General features: G+C 38.0%; 1 protein-coding gene across 3 annotated transcripts; it reads left to right on the plus strand.

The window, feature by feature from the left end:
* Positions 1-1,073: 1,073 nt before the first annotated feature.
* APOOL (apolipoprotein O like) lies at positions 1,074-15,277 on the plus strand. Of its 3 annotated transcripts, none has more exons than XM_065846236.2 (9): positions 1,074-1,177; positions 2,987-3,091; positions 3,703-3,822; positions 5,928-5,982; positions 6,486-6,584; positions 7,251-7,342; positions 9,022-9,108; positions 9,985-10,141; positions 11,171-15,277. In XM_065846236.2, exons 1-9 carry the CDS (start codon positions 1,166-1,168, stop codon positions 11,266-11,268), a joined length of 825 nt encoding a protein of 274 aa, XP_065702308.1. In that variant the 5' UTR covers positions 1,074-1,165; the 3' UTR covers positions 11,269-15,277. The 3 variants fall into 3 exon arrangements, with proteins under 3 accessions (XP_065702308.1, XP_065702306.1, XP_065702307.1); XM_065846234.2 differs by lacking the exon at positions 1,074-1,177 and adding an exon at positions 1,283-1,540; XM_065846235.2 differs by lacking the exon at positions 1,074-1,177 and adding an exon at positions 1,288-1,498.
* Positions 15,278-17,040: the final 1,763 nt, after the last annotated feature.

The raw sequence follows: 17,040 nt of genomic DNA on the forward strand, positions 1-17,040 counted from the left end.
AGGCAGAACTGTTATTTATCACAAAGTTATGTTGTGGTTGACTCTTTCTTAAATAATGTTTTCTGTCATTATGAAAAATAAGTATCTTACAGCCATCTTGAAAAGTTTGGAGTGTCAAAGCTTCAAATATTAACAACCTTCCATGTTTCAGCCTTGTTTCTTCTAATCAGCTGTGAGATGAACTGAGAGGCAATGGCAAAAAAAATGTCAGAGTTATATCACCGTTTCGGAGCGTTCTGCAGCTTTTCTATAATCCCCATTTCGCTCAAGCGCTTTAAAGAGCAGATGCTCTACCGGTACCGTAGCAAAGCCCCTCAGTTCATTGATGCTACAGAGAGAGAAAATTAACTGCTCTAGACCAATACAGGTAAAACGAGGTTTCAACCCCTGGATAATACAGTATTTCTTCAGTTTCACAACAGTATTTTTAATTTTATACTTGTCTATGTTGAGAGATGATCCAATAGTTTCTATAGGCAGTGAACGTTAGGTTTCTTTTTTCCCTCTTTTCAGATGAGTTCTGTGTGAATTACTGTAACCGGCTGCGTTTTTTCTATCACAGATTAACTTGTTAACTTTTTGTGTGTCTACAACGAAAATTTATGAATGGAAAACTTCACTGTGTGTTGCTCACTGGGCATATACCTCATGGTACATTGCACAGACGTGTAAGTTGTAAGTTGCACTGCAACATTAAAAAAGGAACATATTGCTCTTTTTTCAAAGATATTAACTTATTTAAGAGATATAGTCTGTACATTATTTAAAAAAAAAAAAAAGAACATTTATTCTTCCTAAATTCAAACAAAGCTTTTGTTTTGGGGAAAAAAAAAAAAAAATTGTAAACTTTAGTTGTAAATTTGGACTTCAATAAACGAATTATCTGCACTTAAATGTTGTGCGTTTCTCTGTGTGTGTGGTGGCGACTGTTAATTAGGGGAGATCAGGGAACGGCAGCGTTTGCCGCTCTCTCCTCTCAGTGGGCACCGCCGGGTGGAGCGAGACTGCCCGGGCCTGCACAGGTACTGAGGCCCCGCGCTCGGTTCCCCGCTCCCGCCCCGGTTGGTTCCCGCCCCGCGGCGGGGCCGCTCAGTCCGTCGGGGACGCAGCGCCCTCCTCTTCCCGCGCTCGGCCCTTCCCGCTCGCCGTACGGGGCTGTCCCAACATGGCCGCCAAGGTGAGTGCCGCCTGGCGGGGGGGAGGCCGCTGCTGCGCCGGCTCCCTCGGCCCGGGCTCCGCTTCCCGCTCTGGGGGAGCCGGAGGGCGCCCCGTGGGGTCCCTTGCGGCTCCCTCGCCCCTCGGGAGCTCCGGACAGCGCTGAAGCGGCTGCTCCGGTCGGGGGAGCCCTAGGGGCAGCGGGCGGGCCCATGTGCTGTGCACCGCGCTGGGGGTGTTACCTCAGCCCTTCTCGGCGCTGAACAGCCGCTCTGCGCCAGCACGGGGTGAGGGGGTCGGGGTCTCTCCGGCCCGGGGGACTCAGATGGAGCAGGATAGGAAAGTAAGAGGTGTCGGTGTTGCTTTCTCCGTTGCAGAATTTGAGGTAGAACGAGCTGGTTAAAGAAAGCAGTTAGATTGTACGGCAGCTTCTGAAACACCTTCCCTTCCTTACTCGAGAGATGAAATATCAAGATACTGGTTTGGTACCGGCATTGTGAAGTGTAGTAGTGTTACACCACCACTAAAAACAGGGATGTTAAAATCACACTGTTACAATCCGACAGGGTCAGGAGTATCTAAAATACCTTAAATTGTAGAGATAATGTGGTGCCTTTAAACAGGGGAAAATGTGTCTGTAAAGAGCCAGGCTTTCGCTCAAATGTTTTGTCAGGTTTTCCAGTTTTTGTAGTCAAATTGATGAATGTGTTGCTCTTCGTGTTTACTTTTGCGAAGCATTTTAAGTGTGTATATATCTGCAAAGAAAAAGGATTATGCAAGTGAGGACAGCCAAAAGAATGAAAATGAAGCATTCTACCTTAGTTTGTTATGACACAACCAGCTGAAAGAAGAAACTGTGTTTGTATTTGCTGTATGCCTGAATGGTCCTGATGTAGTGTAGTTTAGTACATAAATAGGAGTGATTCAGTGCCTTTGGTGAAGTGGTGAGACTTTGTGTTCTTTATTATTTACTGTGGAAAATTAATAGAGTTTTATTCTTCTTTTCACTCTCTGCGCGTTACCATCTGGCAGACAAATTTACAAAACAAAGCCGTGGAGTATCAGTAAGTTGAAGTAGAAGGATGCTCCATTGCACTCGTGTGTGGTTTTTTGTGGGATTTTTTTTTTTTTTTTGTAGTTGTCATTAGAGACTTAAATACATATTCAAATTAAAATACTGGATTTAGCCTAGAAGCTTCTAACAACCGTCATGTCTCATATACCTTCTGGGAAAAATAAAATACTTCTAAGTAGACATCAAACTCATGACCAAACCTATGTTTCGTTAATTCACTTGGAACCATACAGGATTCAAAAGAGTAAGCAGGTGGTTCTTAATTCCGGTAATTGCTATGCATCTCTGTGTATTGTTGACATGCGATTATTCCAAGCAGACAGGAGTTGAACTCTTCTCTGAATTGGAAAGATGACATTTTGTCTGATGTCATGGAGAATTCCTGTAAATAAAACTGAGGTGCTTTTTTTGCTGAAACAAGGGTCATTCATTGACTTGGAGTACCCGCATTTTGAATCGATTACTGCTTAATTTACCTTAGGGGATGATGAAGGCATCACCATGGCTTTGGACACAAAATTCTTCCTGATATTTTAGGCACAACTGTTGTCAGTGATTTCTAGCTTATTCTTTACCATTGTAACTTGAGAAGATCTTTGTATAAGACAGGAGTTGTTTCTAAAACATATGATATTTTAAAAGTGACTTGTTTAATCTCATATTTGATCAAGCACAGCAGAATAGTAAAATCCAGGCTTTACTGGAGTGAGGTTTGTATTTTTGCACTAAGAGTCCCTTTCTCGTTGTCTGTCCCAGGTGGCAAAGCTGGCAGCTGTTTCTTCTGCTCTACCCTTTGCCTGTATCACTGTATATGCAGCTGCAGAAAAGGAATCAAAAGTTCAGCTGGTGAACCCGCATCAGGTAAGAATCTTACTGTTTGTCAGTCTTCAAAGTAATAGTAGAAGAAACTGCACAATACCATCTCTTTCCATTGAATTTTATCACGCAGTAAATACGTAGCTAAGTAACGTGTGATAATAAGAATTCCCTCCTAAATAACTGACCACTGTAGCACAAATAGAACACAAAGTGTTACAGTAGCAAGTTAGTCAAGTTTTATCTCATTTTCATTATTACATTATTCCATACTGAAGCCAGAAGAGGTAAAAAGAGTGTAATACTTACTAATAATGATAGTCTTTTTCTATTGTACATATTCTAATAATACATTGTGTCTTTTAACTATTCTTGCTCATGCTTTTTCCAAATAAAAGATATTTTTATCATACTCAGTAATTCTACTTCTTAGAACCTATGCAGTACTTTCAATTTTCATTTCTAAAGAATTAATCTGTAGTCACACTTATGTAAAGTAAGTTTGTCAATGTAAAAGAGCAGAATTTGAGATAGGGGTTTTGTTTGCTGTGATGGGAACTCTAAGGATTTGCAGTCTTGAAAAAAGCTGTTTGGTGTAAATGCTAGCCAGTGTACAAAACCGCCTCCCTGCAGTACAGTTATGCTTTCCTTTCCAGCTTCCTATTTATTGTCCACCACCTCTGAAATCAAAATACATTGAAGAACAGCCCGGTCACTTGCAGAAGCAACTTTCTTCAGTAAGACAGACAACCAGCCGCTATATTGGATGGTGCAAGGTAAGAAATGTTAATAACTGCCTCCAAAGTTTCCTACAATTCCTGTAAGCGCTAAACCAAAGCATAAAAAAAACAGCATACTTCACTCTGGAGTATTATTGCAGTTCCTTATAATTTGAGATGCAAAACTGAACCCTTCTCTCATTTTTCTTGCTGTGCTTAGAACGGGGAACATGTGTGTTCTCCCTGTTTTCCGAATCAAAAATAGTGTGGTCAGCAGGACAAGGGAAGTGATCCTTCCCCTGTACTCTGCATTGGTGAGGCCACACCTGGAGTATTGTGTTCAGTTCTGGGCCCCTCAGTTCAGGAGGGATATTGAGGTGCTGGAGCGGGTCCAGAGAAGAGCAACAAGACTGGTGAAGGGACTTGAGCACATGACCTATGGTGAGAGGCTGAGGGAGCTGGGGTTGTTCAGCCTGGAGAGGAGGAGGCTTAGAGGTGACCTCATTGCTCTCTATAACTACCTGAAGGGAAGTTATAGTCAGGTGGGAACTGGTCTCTTCTCCCAGGCAGTTAGCAATAGGACAAGGGGACATGGGCTTAAACTCTGCCAGGGGAAGTTTAGGCTGGATATTAGGAAGAAGTTCTTTACGGAAAGAGTGATCAGGCATTGGAATGGCCTGCCTAGGGAGGTGGTGGACTCACCGTCCCTGGAGGTTTTTAAACTGAGATTGGACATGGCTCTTAGTGCCATGATCTAGTAAATGGGCTGAAGTTGGACCAAGGGTTGGACTTGATGATCTCTGAGGTCTTTTCCAACCTAGCCAATTCTGTGATTCTGTGATTCTGTGAGATAAATAGGCTCCCTTCAGTGGATGCTAAACTGGATGTAGGCCAACCCACAGTGTCAGGTTCAGAAATACGTCTTGGTTCACTTTACAGCAGGAGTTACGTAGGTAAGTTGTTTCTGGCAGAACCTGATGGTGTTGAGGAGTCTGAAATTCCAGGTACAGACCATGGAAAGGCAGAGCTGCTTCTGAAGGGCAAGCTGAAAGACCCAATTTAGGTACCTTAACTGAGTGTATCCAAAGTAACTGTTAAAGCAGACTGTTGCTGACTAGTCATGAAAATACTTCACATCTCTGTTATGGAATATTGTAGGCATAGAAAAAAATGTCATGCCTGTCACCATTCTCTCAACTGCTGGTAAATGACAACTTTGCCCTGGCTGTTGTTAGTATAAAAAATTTGATGCTTGTATTTTTCTTTTACAAATGAAGTAGACCTTATTATTTTAAAAAGGCAAAGAAATCAAAATGTGTTACTGTATTTTCTGTAAATTTCAGTTCTGTTGATCTGTGAAAAGGTTGTCAGTGATTGTGTAACTGAAATAAATCAGTTTAAGTCTGTATCAAACCTTTCCATGCCCTTGATCATTGAGTGTTTCTGAGATTGGCTGGCAGTGACCTCTGGTGGTACAAATTCTGTGTTACTGCAAACAAATGATTTCAGTGAAATAACTCAAGATGACATTGTTTTTCATTAATCTCCTAAAGAATGTGTATTTACTCAATTTGTTTAGCAATATGAGGACAATGATACTAATTATAGGCTAGAAGAAGCATAGTTTCTGGATAAAGAAAACCTTGTAATTAAATAAACTGCCCAATTTGAAGGGAGTAATGCAAACTAGTTGAGCACAGATCTTAGACCAAATCAATATTGCTTATCTTCAGCAAAACTGAGCACCGTGTTTACAAACTAAAAGAAATAGTCAGTTTTACAGAGTAAGTCTCTCTAGGGAAGAAGAGATTGGATTTGATAATTGAGTTTTCATATGTTGTAGAGCTGGGGTCCAAATGTTTTACTACCCTAGAGTTTTGTTCCTGAGATGTCAATTTTGAAAGTGATCTTACTATATTAAAGAGACTTTTTAAAATGAAATATGGAGGAAAGGCCTAAAAATATAAATATGGTAGTGAAAAGGGGGATAGATCTTAGCACAGCCAATGCAGAAAGTCACAAATCTGACTTGGTTTAAGTTACATAATATTTCTTTGTCTCATTGTGCTGAGCCATATGTATCAACTGAGTAGTTTTCTACTGAGAATGTCTACTTTCTAATGTTTTACTTTTTTTAAATTTAATTTTATTTTATTTTTTAGGATGCTTTTGTCTTTGTTAAAAATGGAATCATGGATACAATTCAATTTGGAAAAGGTAGGCAAGTTGCATATTCCTGAGTTGAGCACATTCTGGTTTTTTTCTTCGTGACTTAGAAAAATGGTTGAGACAGCAAATTCTGGTTCCAGGAGAGAGCCGGAGGGAGGGTGGAAGGGGAATAGTATACTGGGAGATTACAAACTGTGCGTTGTCATATTTAATCTATATTAACTTACAGTAAACTTAAAACTACGCTTTCCTTTTCCCTTATTAAGGGCTGACACTTTACAAAACACAAAAAAAGTATCTAAGGAAAAAAAATGGTTAATTTTGCTGTGTTTTGAGGACCGTGATTGTTGTTCTGTCTAGCACAGACTGCAGGGTGCACACCTGGAAAATAATGCATCTTCATTCATTAACAAAAAATCCAGTCTTAGACTGTTTCTGGGTTTGGATATTCATAATTTTACTTCCATCTTTATTTCTTAAGTGGGAAATAAAAGTATTAATATTGAATTGCTATGCTTCTTTTTGTGTCTTCTTTTTTTTTTAATTTTAAGATGCTTATGTTTACCTGAAGAATCCACCACCAGAATTTCTTCCCAAAGTTGGTGTAATTACAATATCAGGCTTAGCTGGCATCGTGCTGGCAAGAAAAGGTAGGGCTTTTTTGTTTATTTTCATTATTGCTGTGTTGAATATGTAGCAGGTAGTAGTTTTAATATTTAGAAGACTGCTGAAAAATAGGCAAAACTTATGTAACTAGTGTTAAAAAACAATCCTTCCTGACAAATTGAAGTGACGTTATTAGATACTTCTAGAAGCTGGCTAAGACCTAATAGAGCAGGATGTCATTTTTAATGGTGGAATCAACAGAAATTGAAAGTGGACATTTGTTTTGAGTTTATTCATTATGGGTTTTCAAAAAACAATCTATTTATGAGAGGAAATTGAAGAGAAATTAACAGGTAAGGTTACTGGATATAGTGAAAATTAGGGGAATTTAGAGGGAAGATGCTGAAGAATGTTGGCATTTGCTTAAGAGGTACAAGAGAAGGCACCTCGGAAGGCAACTTTGCACAATAGCGGGAAATCGAATTTGGGATTATTTCTGATTCAAGAAACAAGTGTTCAGAATATCAGTATCTCCTGCAAACCTGACTGTACTAAACTATAATCACACTCTGTTCTCTGCTCCAGCTGTTACGGGGATAAGTTTGATGTAAACAATGGTTAAGGGTTAAACAATTGCATTTAATTCATACAGCTGCTTAGTTTTACTTTTCAATAGTGTCTAATTATTTGAAATATTTGGCTTTATACAGGCTCTAGATTCAAGAAAATTGCTTATCCATTGGGACTTACAACTTTAGGAATTTCTGTTTGTTACCCAGCTCAGTCAGTGGTCATTGCTAAGGTAAGTTTACTTGCATTTTAATATTGAATTAACAGTTTATTTAGTCGTAGCATTCCCATTTCACTTGAATTAAGTGTAATGGGTCTAGGAGTCAGAATTCACCTGCATCTTCATTAAAACATGTAATGCATCACAGGTGTTAATTGCATAGCTATAAGTATGAATGAAATGACTGAATTTAAAAATGAAGTTGTATAGCCTCTCAAGTTTTAATCCTCATTTCTAAAATGAATGAAGATATTTTTTTAATGTACTTTTATTTCAGCAGATAAAATAAAAGCCTTTCTGATCTTTATAGATAAGCGATTTGAGATACTGTACAATTGCGTCTTTTGTTAGAATTCATTGTTTCCCAATTATGTCACCTTGCAGTTGTCTACCTCAGCAAAATAAGTCCTGGCTGTTTATCTTGAAAAGCAGAACTATACTTAGTATTTTGTATGCAAGAACTGTTTGTACACAGTAATTTTCTACATAAAAAGTGAATTGAAAAACAGGATATAAAGTTTATACATCTCTTCCTTCTCTATAGTTTTCCAGTGTTTCCCTGTTTAGAAAAGCACATACTGCTTCATAAGAATTCTTCATAGTTCCTTGATGAACTTTGTATTTACTGTTTCAAAACTGCACTTTTGTTTCAAATTGGTGAGATAGGAAAATTTAGGGCTTTAAGGCGTGTTTGGTTCTGGGACTTTCTGTCTTTTAGTTAGATGATCTGATTTAAGTTTTGACAGAAAGATTTATGGAACATTATCCTGAAATCTGATTGGAAAAAAAACCCACTCTACAATTTAATCTCTTAACTTTCCATCATGATAAGTCGGTTGTTATTGTTACTAATTTTAGTGGGCTGTTTTTCTTTGGGATTTTTGTTCTTCCAGAGCACTTTGTAAGGTATCTCAAAGACCTGTACTGTCGTTAAAATCTTTGGGTGATCTCATATCACTGAACTAATCTGTTGTTTTTGTCTTACATGCGCATCAATGAGGTTATGGTTCGTCCAGAGCTAGCGCGACTTCTTGGCTCATTTATCATAAGACGTAATGTCAGGGTTGAGAGATGGAAAGAAACGCTATGCCGTCCCTTACAACCTGTCTCAGGCAGCTAAATCCTTGCTTTTTATCTCCTTAAATTATGTTTCACCTTTTGCACAGTTGTTTGTAGTTGCAGCTGTGAAGTGTTCTGTTTCTACAGAGCATTTGTAAAGGGACTCCATAGTTATTGCTGTGTTATAAAGTTACTTTTTGAAAATAGAAGGACTTGGCAGTTGGGAAAGCAAAGCACTGCTCGCTGACATGGGCCAGGGCATTTCTCAGGGCTTTCTCCTTTTGTGTTACTGTCTTTGATCATTTCAAAGAGACTCAGACAAATTTGGAACCTTTAAAGCTGCTGTTCCGGTCTATAGTGCAAATATTGCCAAAACACTGTTTGCTGCTCAGACTTTGGTTTCATTTTGAGTAGGTGGATGTAGCATGTGGATGCTACCTGTGGATTTCTCATACCAATTTAAACATGATTTAGGACTTGCTTGATGTAAGAGAAATATGCGCTTGATCTTGAAAAGCAGTCTTGGTATGGGGTCAAGTGTGTCCTCATGCAAAGAACATGCTTTTCATTTCAGGGGACCATGTATCTTAGTACTTTTAAAGCTGTTGTTTAATTACATTTTTCTAAAAAAGGTAACGGGGAAAAAATTATTTTCTGCAAGCCATCAAACCTTTGAAGCTGTGCGATCACTATGGGCAAAAAAGGAAGATGTCACCAAGGTAGGCTTCCTGAAGTAATGACTAACTCAGAAATTCAAAGGGAGGAAAAAGTAGATGAGAAGGTCAAGTACTATTCTGCTGATACTCTGTAAGATTATTGATTGCATTAAATGAGGCACAAAAACTCCTCTGATATTTTATAAATTCAGCGTTTAATGTCATATTTGTTATATCTTTCAGACACCATTTTTTTTTTGCCCTTTTTAAAGAAAATGAAAGTTTCTCAGTTATATTAACATTTAGAAGTCTTTTGCTTTAAATCGATGGTCATTTGTATGCAGTCCTCACCTTTTATTTCCACTGAGGAGTACAAATCGCATTCTGAATTTTGAAAATGAGATTTGGATAAATGTAATAAAAATGAAAGCGAAACAAGAATTGTGGTAAAGACAGCTTCTATTATATTTTTTCCCTGAGTGAAGCCTGTTCCCAAACCAATATATTATTTTTGATTACTAAAATGTTACCAGAATTTATCTTTCCGTCTTCTGTTAACTAAGAGTAGCAAGTGTTGTGTGAATACTAAATGCTGTTTCAGTCTTGTGCAAGACTGTAGGTTCCTCATCTGTAAATGAACAGAGACTTCCTTGTGAAGGGTCTCGGGTAAAAGCACAGTGTCAGACTGAAGCAAGCTTCCTTCCATGCGTATTTGAAGTTACTGTATCTGAACTGTGGGGTTGTTTCATGCTTTTTTTTTCCTACTGTGTCCCTTGCATGCAGCTGACTTCAACATTGCCGGTTGAATATCCTTGTATGATGTCATATCTGAAATTAATTTCATGAAAGATAAGCTTTGAGACTCGAAATCTTTATTTCACAATAATGTTTTAAGCATATAGCCATGTGCATTTTTTTTAATTAATGTTTGTTTCACAGCTGCCACAGGAGTCAAAATCAGTTGCCCAAGAAGATAAGAAAAACAAAGACATTTCTAGTACAAAACCTGAGTCTGCTATTGAGTCAAGATCGTTCAACAGAACAGAATTTTCTCCGGTAGAGTCTTGGAGTAATAAAGATCCAGTGCCTTCATCAGGTGAAATAAAAATTTCAAGTGTTATCTCAGGGTAACGCACAAATCCAGTGCAAATTCTGATTTACTTAATTTTGTAGTTACCCTTGCTTTAACGTGGAGCAGACTGTCACAGCACAGACTGTCAGTATACACTTCACAGCCTCAGGGAGGTGATAATTTTATCACTGTGGACCCTGTCACAGTATCAGAATTCTTATATATTTGTTGTTCATTCTCAATAATGTTTTCTTTCATTCTGGATGGTCTGGACTGCATATTGTTACCAGTGAGGTGTGATCATCAAGTCTTTTCGTTAAATACCTACTTTAAATTATCTGTCTGTTATCAGAATACCAGAAGTACAATTTAAAGGATTACCGCTGGATTTTTGTGAAAACAGCTGATTTGAAGTACAGTTCATTTTGCTGTATGGGTTCTTTATCTTCAGATAATGCTGAAAGAGGAATGTGTGATTTTATTTTGCGAGGTTTTCTGCAGTGGTGTTCTTTGTGCTTGAGATAATCGACTAGATCATGTAACAGCGTACATAACATACAAATACTTTGATAGGCCAATTGCTAAGATAAAACAGTGGAATTACCTGTTAAAGAATAACTGAATTTGGTTTTAAATATTGTTATATTTTGTAGGGAAAAATTCTGAATTTTACTCTGAACACATTTGGATAGGGTTTTAATAATTTTTTTTCACTATAATATACCTTTGCGCCTGTATTTTTCCTGATTTGGTTCATGGAATGCTTTAATCTGTTTTTATTATACATTCGTTTCAGGCCACATTATCTTTAATGCTTCTGTGTGTTAGAGAGTAGGAGGAAGACCTGCTCTCCATCCACTGCTCTATGCTAATAATTACAACATGCCTTCATCATCCTGTATCACTTACATAGTTGTAATGAGAATATATGTATTTTGATCATGTGTGTTTGGTAATACAATAATAATCAAAATGTGTTAATAAGCTTTTTTTTCCCCACAGCTCAAATATATATATGTTTTTTCAATTACATCTCTTTAATATCTCTAACAGGAAGAGTGAAGACACCGAAGTTTAAGCCTGATCCAAAGCTTATGGACCATGGTCAGTCCAGCCCAGAAGATGTGGACATGTACAGTACTAGAAGTTGAGACAAATCTGCTTACAAGTCTTTGCAAAGTATTAAAGATAAGGGAGAGGGAAGAAGGGAAGGAGTAATCCTTACAATACATACTCTGTGAAGTATAATTTAATCAGGTATTTTCTTATATCCCAATTTGCAGTATTGACCATCATAATTCTGTTTAATGAATAGTTTGTTTCTCATTACTTACAAACAGTGAGGATTCACTCATTGTTGGTGTCATTAGTGAGACACTGAGAAATGAGATTTGTCGATGTCTTCTCACAATGAGGTTTCCTGTGCCAAGCTCATTAATGTCACTTCAAAAGGATATTTGAAAATGTAAACGTAGCTCCATAGGGCTTGGATGTTCATTGATCTAAAAGAAGAATGTGATGGGTGGGGTTTGCAGAGCCTTCTTTGTCTTTTTTCTTTTAGCTCTGGACTGAAGTGTAGGATCTTGTTGGTCTGAGTACCATTAAAATTTGGTTGTTATATGTTACAAATAACATTAACACTTCTATAAACAAGTCACCTTTTTTTTTCATTGCAAAGTCATTTGGTGGTGTTTGCCTCTTTCACAAAGGTGAATGGAAACAACTTCTTGTCCTGCATGCTTCTTGTGAATTTAGATTTCACTTAAGTTGGGAAAAACACACAACCAATCTCTAAAACTTCCTTTATAGTCTATGCATTAGTTTTCACATACTTCTACTACTTTGAGGAATTGTATGCAAATTGCTTAATCCAGGAAATGGATACTGTTTCACTTTATATAGAATGCATTAGCAGTGTTGAGGAAGTTGGAAACCTCCTGTAGTTTTGAGGTTTAAAGTGCTGACAAATATTTAAAATGCAGAAGTAATAGGCAGCCAACTTTTTTTCCCCAGAAGTTTGTATGCAATACCCGTTGATCTTGGTAGGATTTCTGTGAAATTCTGTCTCTTTCCATATGAATGACATGAGAAATTAATTAAGTTTTGTAGGATGAAACTTTCAAACACTATTTTTATCATTGTGTATTTTGCTCCACTTCTGTTCATCCTCTGTTTCCCTTCAAAGAACACTCTTATAAGGGTTGGAATAGATCTGGTAGTCTTCGTTGAACACAGTGCGACTCGTTATCAGTATACAATGATAATCACCCTGCTGCTTAGAGGTAAATTCCATCTGTGTTTACTGTGGCACTTCCCTAGTACATAAACTGCAGAAGGACACTGTGCTGGTGGTTTGTCCTTTGATCTGTTGAATTCTATTATCTTTCAATTAATGGAAACATGTGCTTTGTTGTGAAGTTGGGGGTGGGGGGAACAAGAACAAACTGCAAATAGATAGTTTGGTTGGAACTTAAACCTGAAAAGAAATGCTGCTTTGTGTGGATGTGTTCTCAGCACTGGGATGCGAAGGGATATTTGCTCCTGTTCTGCATAAGAAGAGGTTTCACAACCTGGTTCCGCCTTCTAAGGCCACTAACGCAAAGCAGGTGCCTCTGCCTTGTGGGCAAAGAGTATTTCTGGTGTCAAGGTGGGACTAGCAGAAGCTGTGAGGAAGTTCTGCACAATGGCACAAATCGTGAATGAACAAAAGAGTAAGTAAGGCTTTTATGATGAGTCAGAAATAGTGAAGTATGACATTTTGGAATCCAAATTTCAGGCAAAGTGGTGGGCTTTGTTATACAGAGTCCAATGGAAGGTGAAGTCAGTAAATGTGAAGTTTAAAGAAGAATTCTGTTAAACTTGCTTGGGACAGATGACTTAGAATTTAATGTGTTTTGTTTCTGTAATCATCTTTTAAGGCCCAGGAAACTGTCAGAATTCAGGCAGCAATATTAACTTAATCTTCACAGAGCTCCTGGACAAGACACATTTAGTGTTCCATCACAGAGAGAGGAGTAGAAAAATTAGATGACTGGGTTTCATATACCATTTCCAGGGAAGCAGAAGAAGACATAAGGCAGGAAGTGAAAATGATGAATAAATGATCATTTTCAAATGCAAGAGTGGATGGCAGAAATTGTATTATCTGTGTCCCTTTGATCAGATTCTGGGTAAAAAAACTAAAAGAAAAAACATCTGCTCTACTCCTAAATTCTATTTACATTCTAATTCATGTCCTTCGAATTATAAACTACCACAACAAATCGACGAGAAAGGTAAGATGATGTGGGTTTGCATAGATGTTGCAGGTGCATAGTGCAAAACAATGCACAGGAATTAGTCTGGGAGCAGGGAGAGAAGCTGCCTTGGACACTCGTGAGGGAACAAGAGCTGGTGTGGTCCGGTCCTTTCCATACATTAAGGGCATTACCACTCAAATCTCATGCGACAGATGAAGGTGTCTGGTCTGCAGAAAGTAGACTGGACACCTTGGTGTTTAGACAGTCAAGAATTAGATGTTTCATACAAGCAGTTTGTTACAAGCCCTGATTTTACAGGAAGTTCATGCTGTAACTGGATATGATACACAAAACTGTCCTTTCTCATTCTTTTCTACAGGATAAGGTAATGTTTTGTTTGTTTATCGGCAGTTTTTGTTTAATATCTTAGACAGTTGAAAAGCTGGGACTAAAATTAGAGACTTGGGTTTTGGCACTGAAACAGATATAGCTAAATATCAACTGTTTCCCTGTCTGCAGCCAAAGAAAACAGGGCAAAAGAAGTATGAAAAGTTTTGTATCCTGTCTAGGTGTGTTCTCTGCTTTCAGAAAGACAATAATCAATTTCTGAATAGATATTTCTCTGTCCTAGATCATAGATGTATTACTAGTGGGAAAGAATTTTTTAGTAAATCCTGGAATATGATCTATTATAATAGTTCTTTGCTGGTATAAACTTCTGTGTGAGTCAGTCGTGTGAGACACATGATGAGAGAAATTTCTAGCCAAAAAAATGCAGGTTATTATAGAGAAGTTTGGGGTGTATTTGCTGAAATGAAGGCAGCGCAATCACGTTACTTACCTGCTCTTGCGCAAGTAGTGGAATGGTGACTGTGAATCTTTATTACTCCACTGCGGAACACTGTGAAGTGTTTCTTTGTCAGGTCTAACGAGGTGCCCGCCCTCTGCAGTTCACACACCTAAACCTCCATGTTTCATACAATATTCTGCAGAGGGCTTGTTCCAGATCACTCCAAGGAACCATAGCCACACCTCTGTGTTAACTATTTATCATAAAGGTGCTATGCAATGGCTTTAAAAAAGCAAATCCAAACCTACTTTATGCCCTGCTTGTGAGTCCTCACTTTAATTATATGTGCCTGACTTGATCTCTATAAGATTTCAGATCCAGTACGCTAGCCTGTTAAGCAATGGAGAATTAACATAAGTACATGGGAAAAGGTGCATTGAAAGACATAGATTTATTATTTTATAGTGAAATACTTCGAAATGCCTCTCAAATGTATCATGAATAGTCACTTAAAGTTTCTTTCATAATGTGGTAATACAGTAACATTATAAAAGAATGTATACTGTAACTTTTTAGTAAGTTATGTATTTGTGAAAAATCCGATGTCTTAAAGAACTGGGTCACGTGATATTTTGCAATATATAAATAGGTTTAATGCATATTTTTTATTTATGGTCAATTGTATTAATATATAGAAATTTGGAACTTGTTGATTTTTTTTAATTATTATTATTTACATAAACCTGATTGTGATACTTTATTTTGTCATATTATTGTGAAGCACCTGAAAATAAAGGGTGATAAGATACTTTTTAAAAATTAACTTTTGTATGTTGTCTCATCTGTAGGGCAAATGGTCAGTTCCTTTCCTCTAAAGTACATTGAAGAAGTTCATTGGCAAACATGACTGTCACACCTGTTTCACTAATGGGGAAAAACTTCACCCCTGAAGTACGGAAAAGTGCATTCCTGAAGAAATCACCAAAGTAGCATCCAGGACATGTTAATGCTCAGCATTCAGTTGTTTATGTGTCTTCAGTGTTGACAAGCGCTTCCATTTTCTTTTCTTGGTGATTTCTTCTGAAGATTGCTGTAGCTCTGAACTTGGAATAAAGGCAGCTTTTATCCACACTGGAGGAATGACACATATTGTTAAAAGAACGAGGCAGATAGCAAATATATTTCCCTCAGTATGGCTCCATGATAATCTTCCAGGTAAAGTAATTTGCCAATCCAAGAGTCATAAATAATTTAATACGTGGTGTAACTCACCAGCGTAACGCCTTAAAGAAGAAAAATTGTATGAGTAAGTACTGTGGCTGTTTTAATGGCAGATTATCATTGTGATGCTTGAGGAAACCTTGTGAGGATTTTTTTAATGCATCTGTATAGTTACCTTGTGGTGAAAGTTTGGAGCATTTCTGAATCGCATTCATAAACAGAAAATGTATTTTAAATATAAAAAGAAAGTGGGCTCTTACAAAGTCTATGCTTTTTTAAAAATAGCATTAGTGTGCACTAGATTGTGTGTAGTTTTTATTTTAAATTGCAGGATTCTAAGAGGCAAAGCTCAGGTAAGTGCTGATGGTAAGCTACAGTCAAGAAAGACTGTAATTGAAAACATTCTGGAAGTTATCACATTATTTATATTACAACAGTATTGATGGGCTCTTCTTTTAGACCTGAGCAAAAGTTACAAACCAAACTGAAATGCTAAGGAGAAGGGAATCTGGAAGTTGGAAAATCCTGGGTTTATACTAATAAGGTGGAGAAGAGAAAGGAGAGGGAAATGGAAGTTCCATCACTGCCTCGAAAGCGGTGAAAGGAAGGTGCATTTGCTGGTTCTGAGTTGGAACACCATTAATCCAGATCATAGAATCATAGAAGGTGCAATGAGTTCTGTGCCCTTTCGTTGATGGGCTGTAGGATGTTGTTTTTACTAAAACAACTGAAGGAAATTCCTTGCTGGGATCAGGTTAAAGGTCTAAACTGAGGCTATCATGGGTGTAAGTGTTGGTAACATTTTAGGCTTTATTTGTAGCAGTCCTAACATCAAATTTCTGGTATCTCTGGTAAAGCAGTCAGCTGTCAGCGCTTAGAATCTGTCTTACTGTCTGCTGTAAAACTAAGTACTGTTGGGTTTTCAGCCAAAGCAGAATTATTTCAGGGATTTGCCAGGCATTGATTTTTACAGATCGTTATTTATCCTTTGAAAGGTAAAGGTTAAAGTTTACCTTTTGCTGTTAATATAAGTGCATTTGGCCTGTTTTCATAAGCACTCAGCTCCTGGCAAATGAAGAAGTCCATCTCAGATTAACAGGACATGTTGGATCAGATTGTTGTGGGCAGCGGGGAGGAAGGAGGTTTCCATGTTTTGTTGAGATAAAGGCTGCTCATAGCATTGTTTCTCTAGCTAATAATGCAGTAGTCATGAGTTTGCTAATCCACCTGTTCGCCATGTAAAACCCCTCTTAAAATAGCAAAACAATAACAGCACTGCTGCTCTGACACTGCTTTCTTCCTCTCAGCTGCCAGCTGGGCTCAGAGGATATGCTCTGAGAGCTCTGCCACTTCTTTCTGGCTTTATTCTAAATGTGAAAAGTTATGCAAAATTCCTCTCAGCTGTGTTGGCTGGTTTAGGTTTTTCTGAGTACCATAGCAGTGCTTGATCTTGCAATGCACAGTCCGGGTCTTGATTTTCTCTCTCATGTCTCCAGTGGTGTCTTGCCATTGCTTGTCTGCTTGTACACCACAGGTCAAGATTTCAGGTTCATCTCCGTAAATCACAGACTTCAGCAGCTTTGCACCAGCATCTGGGTCAGCTTGTGGCTCGCTGTGTGGATGATGAGTACAGCATTCAGTCTGAGTCCCACACAGGAGAGAAACAGCAAAGA

This window comes from Patagioenas fasciata, chromosome 11 (assembly GCF_037038585.1).
Source record: "Patagioenas fasciata isolate bPatFas1 chromosome 11, bPatFas1.hap1, whole genome shotgun sequence".
Taxonomy (NCBI): domain Eukaryota; kingdom Metazoa; phylum Chordata; class Aves; order Columbiformes; family Columbidae; genus Patagioenas; species Patagioenas fasciata.

Coding starts and splice junctions, on each gene's coding strand:
- APOOL (XM_065846234.2), top strand. CDS start 1,481: ATGGAGCAGGATAGGAAAGTAAGAGGTGTCGGTGTTGCTTTCTCCGTT. Junction 7,343..9,021: donor AGTCAGTGGTCATTGCTAAG/GTAAGTTTACTT, acceptor TTTCTAAAAAAG/GTAACGGGGAAAAAATTATT. Junction 9,109..9,984: donor AAAAGGAAGATGTCACCAAG/GTAGGCTTCCTG, acceptor TTTGTTTCACAG/CTGCCACAGGAGTCAAAATC.